The sequence below is a fragment of the Setaria viridis genome, chromosome 3 (genome assembly GCF_005286985.2).
Source record: "Setaria viridis chromosome 3, Setaria_viridis_v4.0, whole genome shotgun sequence".
Taxonomy (NCBI): domain Eukaryota; kingdom Viridiplantae; phylum Streptophyta; class Magnoliopsida; order Poales; family Poaceae; genus Setaria; species Setaria viridis.
In genome coordinates, this window is record NC_048265.2 from 427,804 (window position 1) to 445,929 (window position 18,126).

The 18,126-nt window shown below is 46.9% G+C and overlaps 4 protein-coding genes across 7 annotated transcripts; 3 read left to right on the top strand and 1 right to left on the bottom strand.

Moving 5' to 3' along the window:
- Positions 1-116: 116 nt before the first annotated feature.
- LOC117850769 (serine/threonine-protein kinase STY8) lies at positions 117-10,293 on the top strand. Of its 3 annotated transcripts, XR_011897690.1 has the most exons (17): positions 122-4,451; positions 4,548-4,662; positions 4,787-4,881; positions 5,077-5,178; positions 5,841-5,913; positions 6,031-6,141; positions 6,701-6,751; positions 6,955-7,091; positions 7,382-7,489; positions 7,579-7,652; positions 8,491-8,666; positions 8,745-8,840; positions 9,120-9,200; positions 9,286-9,336; positions 9,452-9,592; positions 9,704-9,819; positions 10,028-10,293. XR_011897690.1 is itself a non-coding variant. In XM_034732634.2 (16 exons), exons 1-16 carry the CDS (start codon positions 4,225-4,227, stop codon positions 9,761-9,763), a joined length of 1,689 nt encoding a protein of 562 aa, XP_034588525.1. In that variant the 5' UTR covers positions 117-4,224; the 3' UTR covers positions 9,764-10,293. The 3 variants fall into 3 exon arrangements, 2 of the variants coding, with proteins under 2 accessions (XP_034588525.1, XP_034588524.1); XM_034732634.2 differs by having other exon boundaries at positions 117-4,451; positions 8,754-8,840; positions 9,704-10,293; XM_034732633.2 differs by having other exon boundaries at positions 124-4,451; positions 9,704-10,293.
- Positions 10,294-10,430: 137 nt separating this feature from the next.
- LOC117850768 (serine/threonine-protein kinase ATG1t) lies at positions 10,431-12,427 on the top strand. Of its 2 annotated transcripts, none has more exons than XM_072292494.1 (8): positions 10,431-10,987; positions 11,072-11,189; positions 11,283-11,341; positions 11,457-11,521; positions 11,649-11,742; positions 11,853-11,933; positions 12,025-12,147; positions 12,228-12,427. In XM_072292494.1, exons 1-8 carry the CDS (start codon positions 10,727-10,729, stop codon positions 12,228-12,230), a joined length of 804 nt encoding a protein of 267 aa, XP_072148595.1. In that variant the 5' UTR covers positions 10,431-10,726; the 3' UTR covers positions 12,231-12,427. The 2 variants fall into 2 exon arrangements, with proteins under 2 accessions (XP_072148595.1, XP_072148594.1); XM_072292493.1 differs by having other exon boundaries at positions 12,025-12,136.
- Positions 12,428-12,557: 130 nt separating this feature from the next.
- LOC140222317 (putative pentatricopeptide repeat-containing protein At3g15130) lies at positions 12,558-14,860 on the top strand. Its single transcript, XM_072292492.1, has one exon. The coding sequence runs from the start codon at positions 12,724-12,726 to the stop codon at positions 14,779-14,781; it is 2,058 nt and encodes a 685-aa protein (XP_072148593.1). The 5' UTR covers positions 12,558-12,723; the 3' UTR covers positions 14,782-14,860.
- A 123-nt stretch (positions 14,861-14,983) lies between these two features.
- Positions 14,984-18,077, bottom strand: LOC117850771 (3-isopropylmalate dehydrogenase, chloroplastic). The gene is made up of 11 exons (XM_034732636.2): positions 17,815-18,077; positions 17,594-17,723; positions 17,348-17,459; positions 17,187-17,262; positions 16,971-17,059; positions 16,626-16,712; positions 16,273-16,389; positions 16,075-16,182; positions 15,910-15,963; positions 15,652-15,804; positions 14,984-15,291 (listed from the first exon to the last, which is right to left on the bottom strand). Exons 1-11 carry the CDS (start codon positions 18,023-18,025, stop codon positions 15,211-15,213), a joined length of 1,218 nt encoding a protein of 405 aa, XP_034588527.1. The 5' UTR covers positions 18,026-18,077; the 3' UTR covers positions 14,984-15,210.
- Between the last annotated feature and the right edge of the window lie 49 nt (positions 18,078-18,126).

The following is an 18,126-nucleotide window of genomic DNA, read 5'->3' on the forward strand; positions in this document are numbered from 1 at the left end:
GAGGGGCCACGGCGGTCGGGCGGGGTTCGATGACTGTGGCGGGGCTCGGGCAGCCGGCGGCGGGGGTGGACGGCGGCTGCCGGTGTGGGTGGTGGCGGCAAACCCTAGCGGCGGCGGGGCTCGGGCGGGTTGTAGGAACAGAGCAGAACAGAGCAGTGCGCGGGATGGAAGAATAGGAGATGTGGCGTGGGGGAGTCTCGGGAGGAAAAGAACGAACCGTTTTTTGTGTAACCAGTGGCATTGGTGGGTAATTACCCACCAATTCCACAAGGAGGTTCATATTGGCTGGTTTTGGAGCTGTAAAAGAGGTGCTCCAAAACTCCACCCCCATTTGCACTACAGCTCCATGGAGTTTTGGAGCTGGGGTGTTTGGCTGGATTTTTTGCAGGAGTTCTGGAGTGGAGCCATGCCAAACAGGCCCGTGGTGCTCGATTAGACGGGATTTCTGATCCACCTTTTGGCAATAGCTAATATTTTTTGTTTGCTTCAACGTTGCATAATTGTTCTCTTGATTTTTTTTAGAAAACTGATGGTACTATAATGTTACTCTCATCATATTTCCAAACTGAATTTGATAAACAAGATTGTTAAGTCTTGGAGTGCCTCCTATGGCTATGGGTTACCATTAGACATTAGCACCACTTCTGCATGAGACAATGAACAAGCAACATCAACTATATTCAAGGATGTTAGGGAATTATGATAAGCTTATATCATTATCTTTTGAAACAAAAGTATCATATCTTGCAAACTCCTGTGCGGACACACAGATATGTATATGATGTTTGGGGTTCTTGTGTGCTGATCTTGGCTAATAAATATTGAAAAATTGCTAACAGAGTTGAAAACAGACAATGGTAGCTTGAAAATCTGTCTGCGAAGTATATATTTGTTCTAGGAAGTATTTACGTTTTGTGATAATATATGATCCCTAATTCCATATAACCATGTTAGTGGCGGAGGCACTTGAAACCTCACATGCCTGTCTGAAACAACCTATATGCAGCTTGTCCTTTCTCACTGTAGTAGAATAATTTTACTGATTGTCCAGATCTGAATAAGATGCCTCAGCTCCTAGTTGAGTAGAAACTCTTAATTTGGTTGCAAAGAGTTAGAGAAATTGACAGCGCAGCATTTCAGAAAGCTGTCCTGCCAATAGTTCACTTCAAAGTTTCAAGAGTCTTCTGATCTCAGAAATTGCACTTGTATGTGCAACTGTGCTTATGGAATGTGAAGGTCCTCATAGGCATCTCTTGCCTGGATGATGGTCAACTATCCAAAAACTGGCCACAGTTGGAGCAGATATCTGACCTTATTTTTCGTATAGTAGTGTGTTGCTTGCTTACTGGTCAACTTGTCGCAAGAATGCTGTGGTTGTGTTTTATTACTCCTATCACTCTCAAGTCTGAACCTCCACCTATCCATGTATGTGCCAATATGAAATAGCAACGCTATGTAATCACTGTTGCATTGTTTGATTTAAAAAAAGTCTTTATGTAATCACTGTTGCATTGTTTGATTTAAAAAAAGTCTTTCAGCAAGCTGTTATGTCAGCGAAAACATTTCAAAGTCGTTGATGCATTGCTTTGATTATGCTTGTCGTTTCCTTTTCTTTTTTTTTTGGAAGATCTACGCTTGTCATTTTCAATAGCTATGATTTTCCTTGCTTAATGTTTGTGATGAATGGAAGTGTAGCCTGAAGCATGGATGGTGCCAATATTGCCGTTCACTTGTGATGTCTGATCATCTGGGTCAGTAACTGGAGCGTTTGTATCGTTTGTGGTTTATGTTATGCACTGGGTGTCGAATGAATGGGCGATCTTGGTGACCTGGTGATTGTAGATGTCTGTCTATGCCTTTATTGCAGAATAGACGAATAGGGTGATCATGCACTTTGTGATTGCTTGGTGTTATTTTTATGGGTAATGAAGTGAAGGCCCGATATGCAGTATTGTATATACTATATATAGAGTAGTATTATTTTGACTTGAGTGGGTTGGAAACAAAAGGAGTTGATAGATTAATGATCCATAGCTAAGAAGTTGGTATGTGCTGACGCCATTGCTTATATGTTTTTGTCTGCAATACTAGGCATGTTCGTGCGTTGTTTGTGCATAATCTTTGGCTGGCAAGACATTGTCACATTATTATTGATTAACAGGTGGATTTGTGATGTGTTGTGTGTGCTAGCGTGGTGTATAACAGAATCTTTACACGACTGACTAGTAGCATGCTGGACTTGCGGCCTGCTGGTCGCTGGCCATGTTTCTGTTTTGGATTCTGGCCGTTGATTCTGCATGTAACTTGATACGAGATTCGTATTAGCGTTGACCACTGCGTTCATCTGCATGCATTATCCAAACTCTGTGGCCTTGTGTGGGTAAGCACTAAGCACGACAATCATTTCGAGAAGCTGTATTTGCCAGGATAAGAGCATGCAGAGAATGGTGTGCTAGTGCAGAGCGGATGAAAGCAAATCAAACCGAACCGGAGGTGATAATCTAAGCCGAAATGACTCGGCACAGGATTCTTTCTGATCAGCAGCTGATGTCCGATTTGGCCACTTGATTCCGTCCTTCTCCCATTGTCACTGTGTTACATGTACTTTTGAGGCTTGACTGACTCTTTCCCCCCCGTCTCGCCATTCGCAGAGGAGAGTTGGGTGTCACACATCAAAAGCCTTTGGTTGGTGGTTTTGGTGGGCGCCTGCGTTGCATTGGTTCTCACGAGACAAAGGCGCTATCGACGACAGAAGATGGCACAAAACAAACCAGAGTGGGCTTCCAACTCAACTGATTTTAAAAATGGGAGCCGTCGGTGGCACGACGTGCAGTGCAGGTCGTCGCTTGCTCGCTTCTCTGATTTGTAATCAACATGCCGTGGAGCAGTAAAGCATTTTACGTACTCCTCCACCACCACTAGGCTCTAGGCTAGCGCTGCAGGTCGGCCCGGAACCTGAGCTGACGATCGTAGACAGCAACCTGCCTCTGCCTGACCCGCCAGTGATTCTCCTCTAGTCCCGATCAAGTCCTCCTCCATCAATTTCTACGTTGATTAATGAATTGAGCCTGGAACTTGGCTTTACCGGTTGGTTGGAATGGCGGAGAGGAAACAAGAGAACAAAATGGGCATCTGAAGCCGCCGGTGATCCTCTGATCGTCTTCTTCTCTCGACCTCAGTGCCGTACGCTTCTTCTATCTGCAGGTTCCAAAGTCCAAAGTGAAAACTGGGTGAGGTCAAGAGCGGAATCTTGGATCCAGTCGCACGGAATCTGCAGTACGCAATGAGAGTTTTTGGCCTTTGCTGTCTTCCGCCGGGTTAATTTTCTTGGGATGATGAGATGCGCAGCGTGCATTCAGGTCTGGTCTATGGTCTTGGCTGCGCATGACTTTGGGCGGCCGGCAGCCAGGTTAGGTTAGTAATAATTTGGTCATCTGAAGATGGTGTGATAGTCTTCTTGATAAATTTAATTGAATTCAAGATAGTTTGAATTATAACAATGATGCAGGATTTATGATATTCAAATCAAACCTAAAGAACGAGTCGCTGTCAAGAATAATCTCAAACGAGTAGGAGTACTAGGCACTGGATTGTGGGGCTGCGGTAAAGGAGGCGGGTCCCTCCGATTCTCATTGTCCGTCCAATCTCCGGTAGTCGCGGAAAGGAGAAAGGTGCTCTGCTCCCCCTGCCCTGCCGGCGGAGACCAACCGCCCGATCCTCCAGCGCCGCATCACCTCCGTCCAGCCGGAAAGTTTTGGAATCGGATGAGGACCCCACGCGGCGACTCCTGGCTTGCCGCCGGCACCCACGACCACGAAGCACAAGCAGCAGGCGCCAAAAACAAATGATCAATTTCCTTCTCCTCCTACGGCACGCCCACAGAGCATCATCCCCCTCGCCTCCTCTGTTCAGCTCGCTCTCCTCGTCTCTGCTCCTCGCCTCCGCCTTTTGGATTGGAGTTGGACCCTGCATCGCCGGCGACATCACCGCCAAATACCAAACTGCCCCTACCCCCCGCCCTCTATAAATACGGAGCCGGCGTCTTCCGTCACAAGATTCTGCCAAAAGATCCCCTCGGAATCCCCCGCCCGCCCATTTCGCCGTCGCCATCCCCCGGTCTCTCTTTGTCGCCGCCGCGGCATCCTCCGCCCCTGAACGCTAGGCCTTGCTGCCGGACGTCGCTATGACCGAGCCGTAGGCGGCACCTCGGCGCCGCGGGAGACGATGGAGAACGATGGCATCGAGGAGGGCGTGGGCGAAAGCTCCTGGCCTGCCACCGCCGCCGCCGCCGACCGAGGAGCCACCTCGGCCGGCGGCGGCGGCGTCGGGTACACTGACATCCGGAAGGAGATCTTCGATCGTCTCATGGCCATGGGAATCGAAGAGGTCGTCTCAGACCCGCCGGCCTTCCGCGAACAGCTCGACCGCCACTTTGAGCGGCTGCCGGCGAGGTCAGCGTCATCTCTCTCTGTCTGTCTTATATGCAGTAGTATTTCTCCTCTCACCTGCTTCTGCGTGGTTGACTTCCGATTCGATTCCGGTGGCAGCTACTCCATCGATTTGGACGTCGAGAAGGCGGAGGACGTGTTGCTGCACCGCAGGATTCTCGACGAGTGCGCCGACCCTGACAAGCGCCCCGTCTTCCATGTCCGCTTCGTGAGGGTCAGCACCACACCACTGCCTGATCGTGTCTCAACTCTCTACTGTGCTGCTATGTCAGTCACGTCATGCGTGCCTCGATCGTCTTCTCACTGACAAATTTTGCTCGGCCTTCGTATCTGAGCAGTGCGTGGAGGCCCCGGTGGATTCAGAAGACAAGGCACAGGGCCCTTCTACGAGGGAATACGGTAATAGTGGGGGCTCTCTCACTTCCACTTTGAGGTACATACAGGCTATATAACCCAACCACTTTGCAACAAGCCGTTAAATCCTTACCCTTGCTGCAAGTGAACTCAACCTGTTGTTATTTGTAGTTTCGATGAGCTTTCTGAAGAAAACCAATTTTACCTCATATGAGTATTTTACGGTGTTATATCTTGCCTGCTAAAAAGGTATGCATATGTATATACTGCACAGAGAGATTGAATTTAAAGGATCTGAACCATGCGAAAGGATGATGGAGGACCTGAGTTTGGAGAGAAGAAAAGTTGTGGATGACTCTGAGGCCAGTTCTGCGAGGTATTTCTCTACCTCAGAGTTATTACACAGAGCCCTGAAGATGTATCAATGAGTCCTGTATTGCATCGCCATCTTGTTAAGTTCGGCCTTATGACTAAATCTGAAACATCCCACCTATATCATGTTTCATGACGTCACCCACAAAAAGCTCATGCTTCAGTTTTGATTTGTAAAGCTTGAAAGACACTGATGGCAGAACTCCTGCTTTTGGTTTAAAAAAGGGGACTACATGCCTGATTAGTGTAGATTCGTATAATATTTCTACCATAATTTGTTGCGAGGGGTCTGCAGCCATAGGTCAATGGGAAGAGTTATGCTGGGAGCTTCTTCATTGATGTGAAAGAATACCTTTTGTAGTCACCATCAGTGCAGTGATCTGTGATCAGGGCTAGCTGTGCCGTGTTCTGATTGTTAAGTTTGGTTGATCATGAGCATAAACTTCTAGGTTATAAATTATCAATTCAGTATATTCCTGTATTATGATTGGCCTTTTTCTTCCTCACACACTTTTATATTTTACTTCTTTGTGCTATTTCCGACCAGTTTGGCGAGTGCTGTATTTGGAACTTCCCTTTGGAAATCATTCTCTTAAATTGCTTGAGATTTGTGTTTATATTGTCTGATTTATGATACTGCCAAAATTCACGTTCAAATATCCACAGGAGAGACGTAGGAATTCTCCATGTTCATGAAATTATTTTTTCTACCATTGACAAGACAAAGCTCCTCGCTCAGGTAAGACTTAGAATACCAATTCATGTGCTATGCGGTTTCCATATAGACTTCAGATGAATGACCTTCTGACTTCCATATTACTTGGGTGCAACTTTTGTTCGTGCTGTTGTTTTGTAGTTATCTTCTTTGCTGTCTGAAGTTGGACTGAACATTCGTGAAGCTCATGTTTTCTCAACAACCGATGGCTTTTGTTTGGATGTATTTGTTGTTGATGGTTGGGAAACAGAGGTAAACGTAGAGCATGATTGTGTAGTGCTAGCTTGTTCATTGACATACTGCTGGAGCATGTTTCTGCTTGGATTTTTGAAACTTACGGTGGAATGCTCTCCTTTCTATGGAGAGAAGATTTTTAATTATACAAATAATTGTCGAACAGCAAATAATACAAACTACATGTAAAATTCCTATCTAATTTCAAACAAGATTTATACGCGATATCAGAACAAGGCATCCTATTACTAACAACATGTTCTCAAAAGGTGCATAAAGATAGTCCCTCTTAGCTAATAGTTTGCAGAATATGTAAATGTTTATGTTAACTCATGAAGTTATGAAAATGAGGGTTCATGCTACCATATACACCGACTTGGGATTCATACTTTGCAAGGCAGAGCACCCACAATTGTTCTGACTTTATGCTTGATAACTGACATATAAACTGAGCTATTGGGCATCTTGTTTATGAATATGTAGATTCTATTAATGAGTCAAGCATCAATGCTTTATGTTAAGTACTATTATTTGCACGGAGTTCTTGAGTGAAAACACCGCGTAATGCTGATTGCAGGACACGGATGGTTTGCTACAGAGTCTCAAGGAGACAGCGGCACGCAATCATGTATGCTGCTTTTTTTCTCCATTACCTTTGCATGAATACTTAAAATTCCCAGATGCCTGCCTGGTTCGGATGTGCCACATGCTTGTAATTTACCTTTTCACGTCAATAGTGTTTTTATACACTTCTACTCAGCGCTAAGACAAAAGAATGAATACATTAGCTTAATATTTTCCTTACAGACTTGAATCCCATGTGTTACGTAGGCCTCATTATCAAACCCAACAAATTCTGCAGCCTCGGAAAGAATACTAGAGCTGCAAGAGAAGATTGGTGATTCGAATGTCGACAGGAGTTTGCTGCAGATTGGGGAGAAGATTGCATCTGGATCTTCCGGAGACTTGTAAGAACAAAGTAACACTTAGCAAGGAATACTATGATGTATGAAGCCGATTTGTTTGAGCAATATCAGCAACTTAACTGCCAGTGTCTGTTTCATGCCCTTTGTATGCATTACATATTAAGAAAATGGCTTGATATGGGGACACCGTCAATAAACATAAGCAAGAAACTGGCTTAACCATGAACTCTAGAGAAATCTTGCTCATTTTCTTTAAAATACTTTGATTATACAGGGCAAGACCTCAAGATAGTTAAGTGATCAAGAGGTTGCATCTGTGTTATTGTCTGCAGATTCCGAGGAACTTATCATGGTATGGATGTCGCAATAAAGTTCCTTAGAGCTGAACATGTTAATGACTCTTCGAAATTGGAGTTTTTACAAGAAGTAACGATTCTAAAGTAAGCATTCATACTAAATCAATGTGGTACAAAATAACATATGGAATCATTTGATTCCAGATAATTCTAACAGCTTAGGTTGCGTGCAGGAGTGTCAATCATGATAATGTTGTTCGGTTCTACGGGGCATGCACAAAGCAGAGAAAATATGTCATTGTAACAGGTAACAGTCATATTGCCTCCAATCTTAAATTCTGCTATTTGGATGGATGTCAGCATCATTGTTGTCTTGTATTTTTATTATCTTAATGAATAGATCTATTATATTGACACTGAACTTGCCTTTATGGGATGTATATTGTTGTACTATTTTAACTTGTATAATGTGTAATTAGAGTTTTCTGCTATACTACAATCAGAAATTTGCACTACCACTAAATCTAATTCTTGTTTACATTCTCATATATAGAAAATCATGTGATGATTTTTTCTCTATATGTTTCAAGTAGCCTGATCCTGGATAATGACAAGAATTTGAGTGGGGAACAGTTTGGCCATGCGCACTGCTGCTTCTCTGTTCCTGTGTCAGCCTATCAATCTTTTGAAGCAAAAAACGGGAGCGTGGAGTGTGTCATCCTATCATGCTAGTGTAGGTGGCGGAGATTGTTCTTTGGCACAGTTGCTACTTATATTAGAAATTTAGTGACATGTTGGAATCCCTCAAAAAAGGTTATAGGCATTAACAGTTGAAACCTGCATGAAGCCAGTCACCTTTTTTTTGAAACGTAAAGCCAGTCACCTTACTATTTCAGTTGTTAAACATACAGATCATTTCTGTAATTCGTATCTGCCAACTGTCCAACTCCAAGTGCTTTTGCTGCTGCCATGATTCTAATCCCAAAGAAGCCCCTATTCCATGACTATGCTTATTTTATTTAGTTTTTGAGCCAGTTAGACAACTGAATGATGTTTCATGTGTCTGGAGTTTTATTGTCAGATAATTCATTTATCCTGTCATCTGATATTCATGAGATCATATCTATTGCTTGTGTCCCTTTCAGAGTATATGCCTGGAGGTAATTTATATGACTTTCTTCACAAGCAAAAAAACACTTTGGATCTCACAATGATTCTTAGGATTGCTATCGGCATCTCAAGGGGGATGGATTATTTGCACCAAAACAATATTGTCCATAGAGACTTGAAGACTGCCAATTTGCTGATGGGCTCTGATCATGTATGCGTATTATTTTGAAATTCATTTAATTATTAATTCACGGTTCATCAAGCATTGACTACAGGTCTCTGAAAATAGGTTGTGAAGATTGCAGACTTTGGAGTCTCAAGGAATCCACCTCAAGAGGGAGACATGACTGCTGAAACTGGCACCTACAGATGGATGGCACCTGAGGTGTGTCGATTCCTTCTAGTATGCTCATGGGAAGCTCATCCTACTAGACACAGAAAAATTGCTGCATGCACGTGTGCACAGTTATGTTTTCACGTGTACAGAAACCTTTCCATATTTCCCCCCATTGAGACGTACAAGTCATAGGTTTTGAGGACGATTAGTTTTACTTTTGGTCCGAACAACAGAATGCAAAAGTTATCTTCCGAATACAGTTCTTTCTGTGCAAGTTAAGACATTTAGTATGTGCACCCTGCTTATTAGAGTTGCGTGTCTTACCAGGTAATAAACCACAAGCCCTATGATCATAGGGCAGATGTCTTCAGCTTTGCTGTCGTTCTCTGGGAGCTGGTCACTTCAAAGGTAAATCATGGTGCCACGTCCATCTTTGACTCGTCTTGAGTTATATGAGCACCTACATAGCCTTATTTGTGCTGTACACATGTAGATGCCATACGAAAATCTGACACCCCTGCAAGCTGCACTTGGAGTGAGGCAGGTAATTTCACAATGAGCCCTGACTCAGCTGCTAATAGCTAGTGGAGATGTCACAAGGATGAAGGGTCACAACAATAGACTAAGATTTATCTGCTCCTTGTTTATAACTATATCAGGGAATGCGGTTGGAGATCCCCTCATGGGTGCATCCGCAACTGTCTAAACTGATTCAGCAGTGCTGGGATGAAAATCCTAACGTGCGTCCCTCATTCGCTGAGATCACCGCAGAACTGGAAGACATGTTACGGCATCTTCAGGTACCATTCTTCTCCCCTGATGCTCCTGTATGTTACCTACCATGGGCCATGCATGGCTAGTAATGACTTGTGCACTGATGATGGCCTGATGAAAATCTGCATACTTTTTAGGGCTCCAAGGGAAGCAACCGTCATTCCAAAGGAAAGGTGCACAAGAAATCACAGGGATAGGTAGAATAAAAAGGTTCTTAGAAACAGCTTAGAGGAGCTTAAGGGGCCGTTTCCTTTGCTTATTTTTAGCACCTGTCACATCAAATGTTTAGATACTAATTAGAAGTATTAAACGTAGACTATTTACAAAACCCATTACACAGATGGAGGCTAAACGGCGAGACGAATCTATTAAGCCTAATTAGCCTCTATCTATATAATGAGTTTTGTAAATAGTCTACGTTTAATACTCCTAATTAGTATCTAAACATTCGATGTGATAGGTGCTAAATACTGTCCATGTTATGAGGCTACTACGCTTAGGGGTTGTAAAGGGCCCTCTAATTTAGCCTAGCAAATTTAAGGATCGGACTCAATAAGAGCTGGGACATAATATTATATGATTTTGAACTAAAAATAGATAGGACTGAGTTGGAAGGGTCATGATTCATTACCACCCCTAACTACACTATGCTACGGTTGGTTGTTACGAAGATGCTGCTAGTACAGAATGTTTTGTATATATGTATATGTGTGGGGTTGCTTGCTTTTGCCCGATTGGTATGTGTTTCTGTTCCTCCCAAAATAGTACATGTAGAGGGAGAACCGTCGACAATACAGGTTGCAAAGGACAGACAAAGACATCCTTGTGTTCTTAAGATGGCTTGCAAGCAGCATAAGAGTGATTTGTCTAGTTGTGTCCCATGTTTACATGAAAAGTGTACTATGTTTTGACTGCTTTGCATGAACCATGGTTACTAAATCTTTGAACTATCCTTCTAGTTCTAAAGGTAACTTTTCCTTTTCTCAAACTGGAAGTAAGATCTTATGTTTCTTGAGCCATTGCATCCTTGGGCCTGGCCCAGTTGGCGTTTGACTGACGCCTTGGGCCAGTCTGTTTGCTCCAGTAATGTGCAAGAGAAATAATCCGGTCATGGGCCTTTACGGATTTGCCACGCTCTCCTCCCTTCTCGTGCTTTCGCGATGGCAACCACCGACACGACGCCGACGGAGGCGCCGGCGACGGTGGTGGGCGGCTACGAGCTGCGGGAGCGCCTGGGCGGCCGCCCGCCATCCACGGTCGTTTGGCGTGCGGTCTCACGCTCCACCGGCGCGCCCGTGGCCGTGAAGCAGGTGCGCCTCGCCGGCCTCCCAGCCCTCCTCCGCGACAGCCTCGACTGCGAGGTCCGCTTTCTCGCCGCCGTCAGCCACCCCAACATCATCCGCCTCATCGACGTCATCCAGGTACAACACCATCTCCATTTCTCTGCCTCTACCGTTCGAATTTCTTCTAGGCACGGCACCAATCCATGTTGTCCCCTCCGTCAGACACAGAGCTGCCTGTACCTCGTCCTGGAGCTGTGCGAGGGAGGGGACCTCGCGGCCTTCATCTGCCGCAACGGGAGGGTCGACGAGCGTGTGGCCAGAAATTTCATGAAGCAAATTGGTAATTCAATCGTCTCTCAATCAATTGCTATCCATTCAATTCGTGACTGGGGGGATGTGATGTGTGAGAAATGGCGCTCGCCCCTTGTCGCAGGAGCTGGCTTACAGGTGCTGCGCCGGCACCATGTCGTCCACCGGGACTTGAAACCTCAGGTCCAGGGACTGAATCATTTTCTTCTTCCCATCCTTTTTCTACTTCCTAACTGAGATGGATCTGCAGTTGTAGTAACTGATATACTGTGATTATCCTATCCCTCCAATGTTGCAGAATATCCTACTGTCTTCTCCAAGCAGCGATGCGGTCCTCAAGATATCTGATTTTGGCCTTGCAAGGTGCAGTTTTGCCTCCCATTTTCAGATATCTTACGAATTACAACTTTTCAAAAACAGTAGCAGAATTACACAATGGTATGGAGATTCTGTATGGAGGTCCAGATGTAAGTTACTCTTTGACCTGCAGGGTTCTTCGTCCTGGGGAGTATGCAGACACTGCTTGTGGTTCTTGTTTGTACATGGCCCCAGAAGTGATGCTATTTCAAAAGTACGATGACAAGGTATGACCGCATCAGTGTATGAGTGGCATGTTTGTACATGACTACATGAGTATATGTTGACAAGGAAAGTTGGTACCGACATGAGAAATCTAAACCTCTGTTGTGCGCAGGTAGACATGTGGAGTATTGGCGCTATCCTGTTCGAACTCTTGAATGGCTACCCGCCATTCCGTGGCAGAAGCAATGTACAGGTGGCTTCTCTCGTTCTCTCTTGGCTGAGTCGTTTATCTTACTTGAATTCAACAGTTCTGCTGATTGCCATCTTTCTCTGTCTGTCTTCAGCTCCTCCAATGTATAAACAGGAGCACATCTCTCCCGTTCTCGAAACCTCTGGCGTCCAGCTTGCATCCTGATTGTGTTGATATATGCACCAGACTACTCTGCACCAATCCAGGTCTGCCACAGGTTAACTTTATACCCCTCTCATCGAATTCCCTGGTAATTTGGTGACAACTGCTAATAGTAGTGTAGCGCAAATCTTTCAGTGAAGAGGCTGTCCTTCCAAGAATTCTTCAACCACAGTTTCTTCGGAGTATGAATGCAAGGCAGCATAGCATCTGAATCAAAGACCAAGATGGCTGAATGTTGTTTTTTGATACTTGACGTGGGCATTTAGTCTGGCTGTACTGTAAACAGGGCATTCAGAACTTGTTTACTAGGAATACATGTGCATTTTCCTTTGTGATGTCGTCTTTGTTATCTGTCCTCTCCATACTGCGAGATTCACCACCTTGATGGCTTGATCTCGTATTCCATCCTGAATACCTGCTATCTGAGCAGTGTGGTCTCCCATCTTTTGAGGAGCCCATCAACATTTCAAGGTCTCCCCAGACCATGTTGCCTGTTGAACAAGCCTTGTGTCCGCAATAGCCAGCGAGAGCTTTTCCTAGGAGAGGAGGCCAGAATCCTGAAACCCAGCAGAGCAGAGCCGAGCTGTTTGCATGAGCTGCGGTGACATTTCGTGCGCATCCCACGAATCCAATGGAGCGGCGGAAGATGATCGCCGACCTCCTCAGGGCAAGCGCGAAGAGCTCGGCCCTCCGCGGAGGCGCCCAGCTGCACGCCTCCCTGACGAAGCTGGGGTTCGGATCGGACACCATGCTGAGCAACAACCTGATCGACATGTACGCTAAGTGCGGGAAGGTGGCCATGGCAGCCGAGGTGTTCGACGGAATGGCCGACAGGAACGTGGTCTCCTGGACGGCCCTCATGGTGGGCTTCCTGCAGCGCGGGGAGGCCAGGGAGTGCCTCAGGCTGTTCGGCGACATGCGGGCCTCCTCCGAGGCCGCGCCGAACGAGTACACGCTCTCGGCGAGCCTCAAGGCCTGCTGTGTCGCCGGCGACACGGGCGCCGGCGTCCGCATCCATGGATTCTGCGTCAGGACGGGGTACGAGGAGCACCACGTCGTCGCCAACTCGCTTGTGCTCATGTACTCCAAGGGCGGTAGGATCCGCGACGCACGGCGAGTGTTCGACGGAACCGGCTTCAGGAACCTCGTCACCTGGAACGCCATGATCTCCGGGTACGCGCACGCCGGCCACGGCAGGGACGCGCTGCTCGTGTTCCGGGAGATGCAGCTTCAGGAGCAGCCCGACGAGTTCACCTTTGCCAGCTTGCTCAAAGCTTGCAGCGGCCTTGGCGCGGCACGCCAGGGCGCGCAGGTCCATGCGGCCATGACGGCGAGAGGGTTCTCCACGGCCTCCAACGCCATCCTCGCCGGCGCGCTGGTCGACCTGTACGCCAAATGCCGGTGCCTGCCGGTGGCGATGCGGGTCTTCGAGAGCCTGGAGCGGAAGAACGCCATCCAGTGGACGACGGTGGTCGTCGGCCACGCGCAGGAGGGGCAGGTGAGGGAAGCCATGGAGCTGTTCCGACGGTTCTGGAGCTCCGGCGTCCGAGCTGACGCCCATGTCCTGTCCAGCGTCGTCGGCGTGTTCGCGGATTTCGCGCTGATCGAGCAGGGCCGGCAAGTGCACTGCTACACCGTCAAGAACCCGGCCGGGCTGGACGTGTCCGTCGGCAACTCCGTGGTCGACATGTACCTCAAGTGCGGGCTGACCGACGAGGCAGGACGGCTGTTCCGGGAAATGCCGGCGAGGAATGTCGTGTCGTGGACGGCGATGATCAATGGTCTCGGAAAACATGGACTCGGCCGTGAAGCCGTCGGCATGTTCGAGCAGATGCGAGCAGACGGCGTCGAGCCCGACGAGGTGGCCTACCTGGCTTTGCTGTCGGCGTGCAGCCACGCCGGCCTTGTGGAGGAGTGCCGGCTGTACTTCTCAAGGATCCGGCAGGAACGCAGGGTGAGGCCGAGAGCAGAGCACTACGCGTGCATGGTCGATCTCCTCGGCCGCGCTGGAGAGCTCAGGGAGGCAAGGGACCTCATCCTGACGATGCCCATGGAGCCGACCGTGGGCATATGGCAGACGCTTCTGGGCGCGTGCAGGGTGCACAAGGACGTGGCCGTGGGCAGGGAGGCCGGCGACGTCCTCCTGGCCATGGACGGCGACAACCCGGTGAACTACGTGATGCTGTCCAACATCTTGGCGGAGGCCGGGGAGTGGCGCGAGTGCCAGGAGGTGCGAGACGCCATGAGGCGCAAGGGGCTCAAGAAGCAGGGAGGGTGCAGCTGGGTGGAGGTGGACAAGGAGGTGCACTTCTTCTACGGCGGCGGCGACGACACGCACCCGCAGGCCGGCGACATCCGCCGCGTGCTGAGGGACGTCGAGAGGAGGATGCGGGAGCAGCTGGGGTACAGCGCCGACGCGCGGTTCGCGCTGCACGACGTCGACGAGGAGTCGCGCGCCGACAGCCTCAGGGTGCACAGCGAGCGGCTCGCCGTCGGGCTGTGGCTCCTGCGCAACGGCGGGCAGGGGAGGAAGGTGATCAGGGTGTACAAGAACCTGCGGGTGTGCGGGGACTGCCATGACTTCTTCAAGGGCTTGTCGGCTGTCCTCAACGTGGTGTTGGTGGTCAGAGACGCCAACAGGTTCCATCGCTTTGAACAGGGTGCCTGCTCCTGTAGGGACCATTGGTGACTGCACGGACACTGTATCCCCTTTATCTAGTTTTTTCTGTTTTGATCCGATCAGTGGAAGTATGTCAGTCCGCTAACCAGAGCATGCGAATCAAGCAGATGTTCAGCTCTAACAAGATTCTTCACCCCCACCAGATGTTCAGTTGTTAGACTCCATTGAAAAAAAAACAAGATGCAGCCACAAATCTATAGTTGTTTTCGGCTGCCATGAAGGGAAATATCCCCATTTTATTATCCCATTTATTGGACGAACAGTATTATCCCATATATCACAAACTTAAGTTACAGGAAGTCCAACAAGCAACAAAGAGAGAAAGAGGCCGCCCATCAATTCAACGGCAGGCAACGAACTAAACAATCCAGATGCAGTATGCTCTTTCAGCAGGCTCAACTTCTAAAAGAACAATCTCATTTGCTCAGGCTACAGCTTTCAGTTTATAGCAGCCACCGCCTTTTGTGACTCCACTGTCTTCAAGACTTCCTCCCCCATCCGCTTGCATCCAACCAATGTCTGTAAGTGAGAACATAAGTTTCCGAAAAAGAGGTGAACCAAAATGAAACACCATTAGCGCATTTGCAGTTTGCAAGCTTGGTACTAGTTTCTTCCATGCCAACTTGGTATTCTACAATGGCATAGGCCTACCAAATTCGTTACACCATTATACAAAACGACGCTCCCTAAGTGAGCACCAAGTACTTGAAATTAAACATATATAATATGAAGCTAACAAGATTTACCCTTTTATACAGAAAAAAGGTAGAAATGAAATTTTTCCTTAAAAATAATTAAGCAATGTTAAATGTAATAATTTTATTGAAGAAATTTTGCATATGATTCTTCGATAATAGTTCTTTAACTAGTTCATCATACCGTTCCAGGAGAATATATGTCCCCAGTTCGGAATCCCTGGTTCAGTGTTTCTGTAACTGCAGCTTCAATTCTCTTTGCAGCATTGTCTTCTCCAAGGCCATATCGCAATAGCATCGCTGCACTAAGAATTGTAGCTAATGGATTGGCCTTGTCCTGCACTCAGCAAATAACAATAGAAGAAGCGAATTTCAAACAAAGCTACACACTTAAGCCAACCTAGTGTCAAAGAATTATTTGAAAAATAGAAGTCATCTTAACCTGCCCAGCAATATCAGGGGCAGAGCCATGAATAGGTTCAAAAAGACCAGGTCCCTGCACATAAACATGACAACCTCTTGAGCTGTACATCCAAATTTTCAGCAGAATATGATAGCATCCATAAATGATTTAGAGGGCTTGAGGGCATTGGAAGGAGTCTATTACCGATTCACCGACACTGGCAGATGGGAGCATTCCAATGCTTCCCGTAATCATTGATGCTTCATCAGATAATATGTCACCAAAAATGTTGTTTGTGACAATTGTGTCAAACTGCAGCAATGCAGGAAATTTAGGAGGTCAACACATCCTACTGACGCTTAGCCAGGACAAAATGAATCACATAAAGAAAAGAAAACAAACCTGCTTAGGATTCCTAACAAGCTGCATTGCGGCATTATCAACATACATGTGCGAGAGTTCAATGTCAGGGAATTCAGAAGCTAGTGCAGTCACCCTTCTTCTCCAAAGCATGGATGCCTACAAAATTATAGGAGCAAAAGAGTTATAACCTTTCAAAAGGTTTTCTAGTGTCAGCATAATGCTAAAAAATGATGTACATCAATAAATTCTACAGATAATAACATTAAATCCTTTATATTGCATAATCACAAGATGGAGCATCAATTCAAATGGAAACAACAAGTAACATTCCACACAGAATATTACTTATAAACAAGTTTTGGAAAACATTTGGGAAAAGCATAATACAGTACCTCCAGCACATTTGCTTTATCAACTGAGCATAGTTTCCCTCTTCTCTTGCGAGCAACCTCAAATGCAACACGTGCGATGCGATCAATCTGGGGATGAAACAGAGGATCTCATCAACACCAAGGATCAAAATTGTACAGATGAACCTTAAAAAATGTACAGAAGAATGCATTCTACAATAAAATAATATAAAATGAAATGTTTTGTATATGATATAGATATTCTCCCATAAATGATATACAGCCATCTACAGTTATGTCTATTCAAGGCCTAATAAATGCCAAAAGTATGATGCCTTAAAAAAAGGAGATAGTGGAGGTAGAATATGTAATTGAGGGTGGAGTCACCTCAGAAGCAGAATAAACTTCTGTGTTGAAGCCAGTTTCCTCTCCGTTGTCATTCGTTCCAAAACCCCTAGGTTTGCCAAAGTATATTCCTGCCATGGAGGATTCCAAATCATTACTATTGGTAGGCACAAGGTTTATCAGAGTGCAAAAGAAGATATTAATTAGAAATGAAACAAAATCTTGGTTCATGTTTGAACAGAATTTGGTCAACATTACCTCCAGTAAGCTCTCTGACAACCATAATGTCAACACCTTCAGCTACCTCCTTCTTCAGAGTAGATGCATCAACTAGCTACGAATTTACAGAAGTTGAAAATCCAAACGATTGTAGTTCATACATGAAATTTTTTGAAACTAAGATGTGGACTTTGGTTTACCTGTGGCAACACCGCAGCTGGACGCAGATTGGCAAACACCCGCAGCCCAGCACGGAGCTGGAGCAACCCCGTCTCAGGCTTGAGGTGCTTCTCATTGTTATCCCACTTATACCTACATCACAGCATAACACTGAAGTACTCAGAACACAGTTGCACAGTCATGAATTCTGAACAAACAAAATGCATTTGGCAGGTGTTAGTCACTACTCACTACTGGGACTGCTGCTCAAACAACAATCAACTCACCCTCCTATGGCGCCGAGGAGGACGGCGTCAGAATCCTTCGCTGCCGCGAGGGTTTCGTCGGGGAGCGGCACGCCGGTGGCATCTAGCGCCGAGCCGCCCATCAGCTTCTCCTGGAACCGGAGCTCGACGCCTGCGGCGGAAGATAACAAACAGGGGCTCATCGTCCTGCCGATACTAACTGATTTGAAGCTAAGGCATTGGGTGGTGATGAATCAGCTTGCCTTCGAGTGCGCCGGCGAGGGAGAGAACGTCCTTGGCGACGGCGACCACCTCCGGCCCTATGCCGTCCCCGGGGAGGAGCGTGATGTTGTAGCTCCTCGCCGCGGCGGAGCACCGGAAGGCCGCCATATGCCGAGGCCGAGCCACCGCGCCGCCGGCTCGCCGGCGGGAGAAGGCTAGGGTTTTGAGCGGCGTAGCTTGCAGAGCCGCCATTGCTGCCGCTTAGCTCTAGTGTGGGCTCACCTATTAGCCACAATGGACAATGGCGGTAGTGTTGTTAGTGTGCCACAAAATAACCCTCTCACCTATTACGG

What these genes read in the sequence shown, in the direction of transcription:
- LOC140222317 (XM_072292492.1), top strand. Translation starts at nt 12,724, where the DNA reads ATGGAGCGGCGGAAGATGATCGCCGACCTCCTCAGGGCAAGCGCGAAG.
- LOC117850769 (XM_034732633.2), top strand. Translation starts at nt 4,225, where the DNA reads ATGGAGAACGATGGCATCGAGGAGGGCGTGGGCGAAAGCTCCTGGCCT. An exon ending in TCCATGTCCGCTTCGTGAGG is followed by an intron (nt 4,663 to 4,786) that starts GTCAGCACCACA and finishes GTATCTGAGCAG; the next exon opens with TGCGTGGAGGCCCCGGTGGA. An exon ending in AGACAAAGCTCCTCGCTCAG is followed by an intron (nt 5,914 to 6,030) that starts GTAAGACTTAGA and finishes GTTGTTTTGTAG; the next exon opens with TTATCTTCTTTGCTGTCTGA.
- LOC117850768 (XM_072292493.1), top strand. Translation starts at nt 10,727, where the DNA reads ATGGCAACCACCGACACGACGCCGACGGAGGCGCCGGCGACGGTGGTG. An exon ending in GCCTCATCGACGTCATCCAG is followed by an intron (nt 10,988 to 11,071) that starts GTACAACACCAT and finishes CCCCTCCGTCAG; the next exon opens with ACACAGAGCTGCCTGTACCT. An exon ending in AAATTTCATGAAGCAAATTG is followed by an intron (nt 11,190 to 11,282) that starts GTAATTCAATCG and finishes CCCTTGTCGCAG; the next exon opens with GAGCTGGCTTACAGGTGCTG.
- LOC117850771 (XM_034732636.2), bottom strand. Translation starts at nt 18,025, where the DNA reads ATGGCGGCTCTGCAAGCTACGCCGCTCAAAACCCTAGCCTTCTCCCGC. An exon ending in TGTCAGAGAGCTTACTGGAG is followed by an intron (nt 17,060 to 17,186) that starts GTAATGTTGACC and finishes CCTCCATGGCAG; the next exon opens with GAATATACTTTGGCAAACCT. An exon ending in CTGCCAGTGTCGGTGAATCG is followed by an intron (nt 15,964 to 16,074) that starts GTAATAGACTCC and finishes GTTTATGTGCAG; the next exon opens with GGACCTGGTCTTTTTGAACC.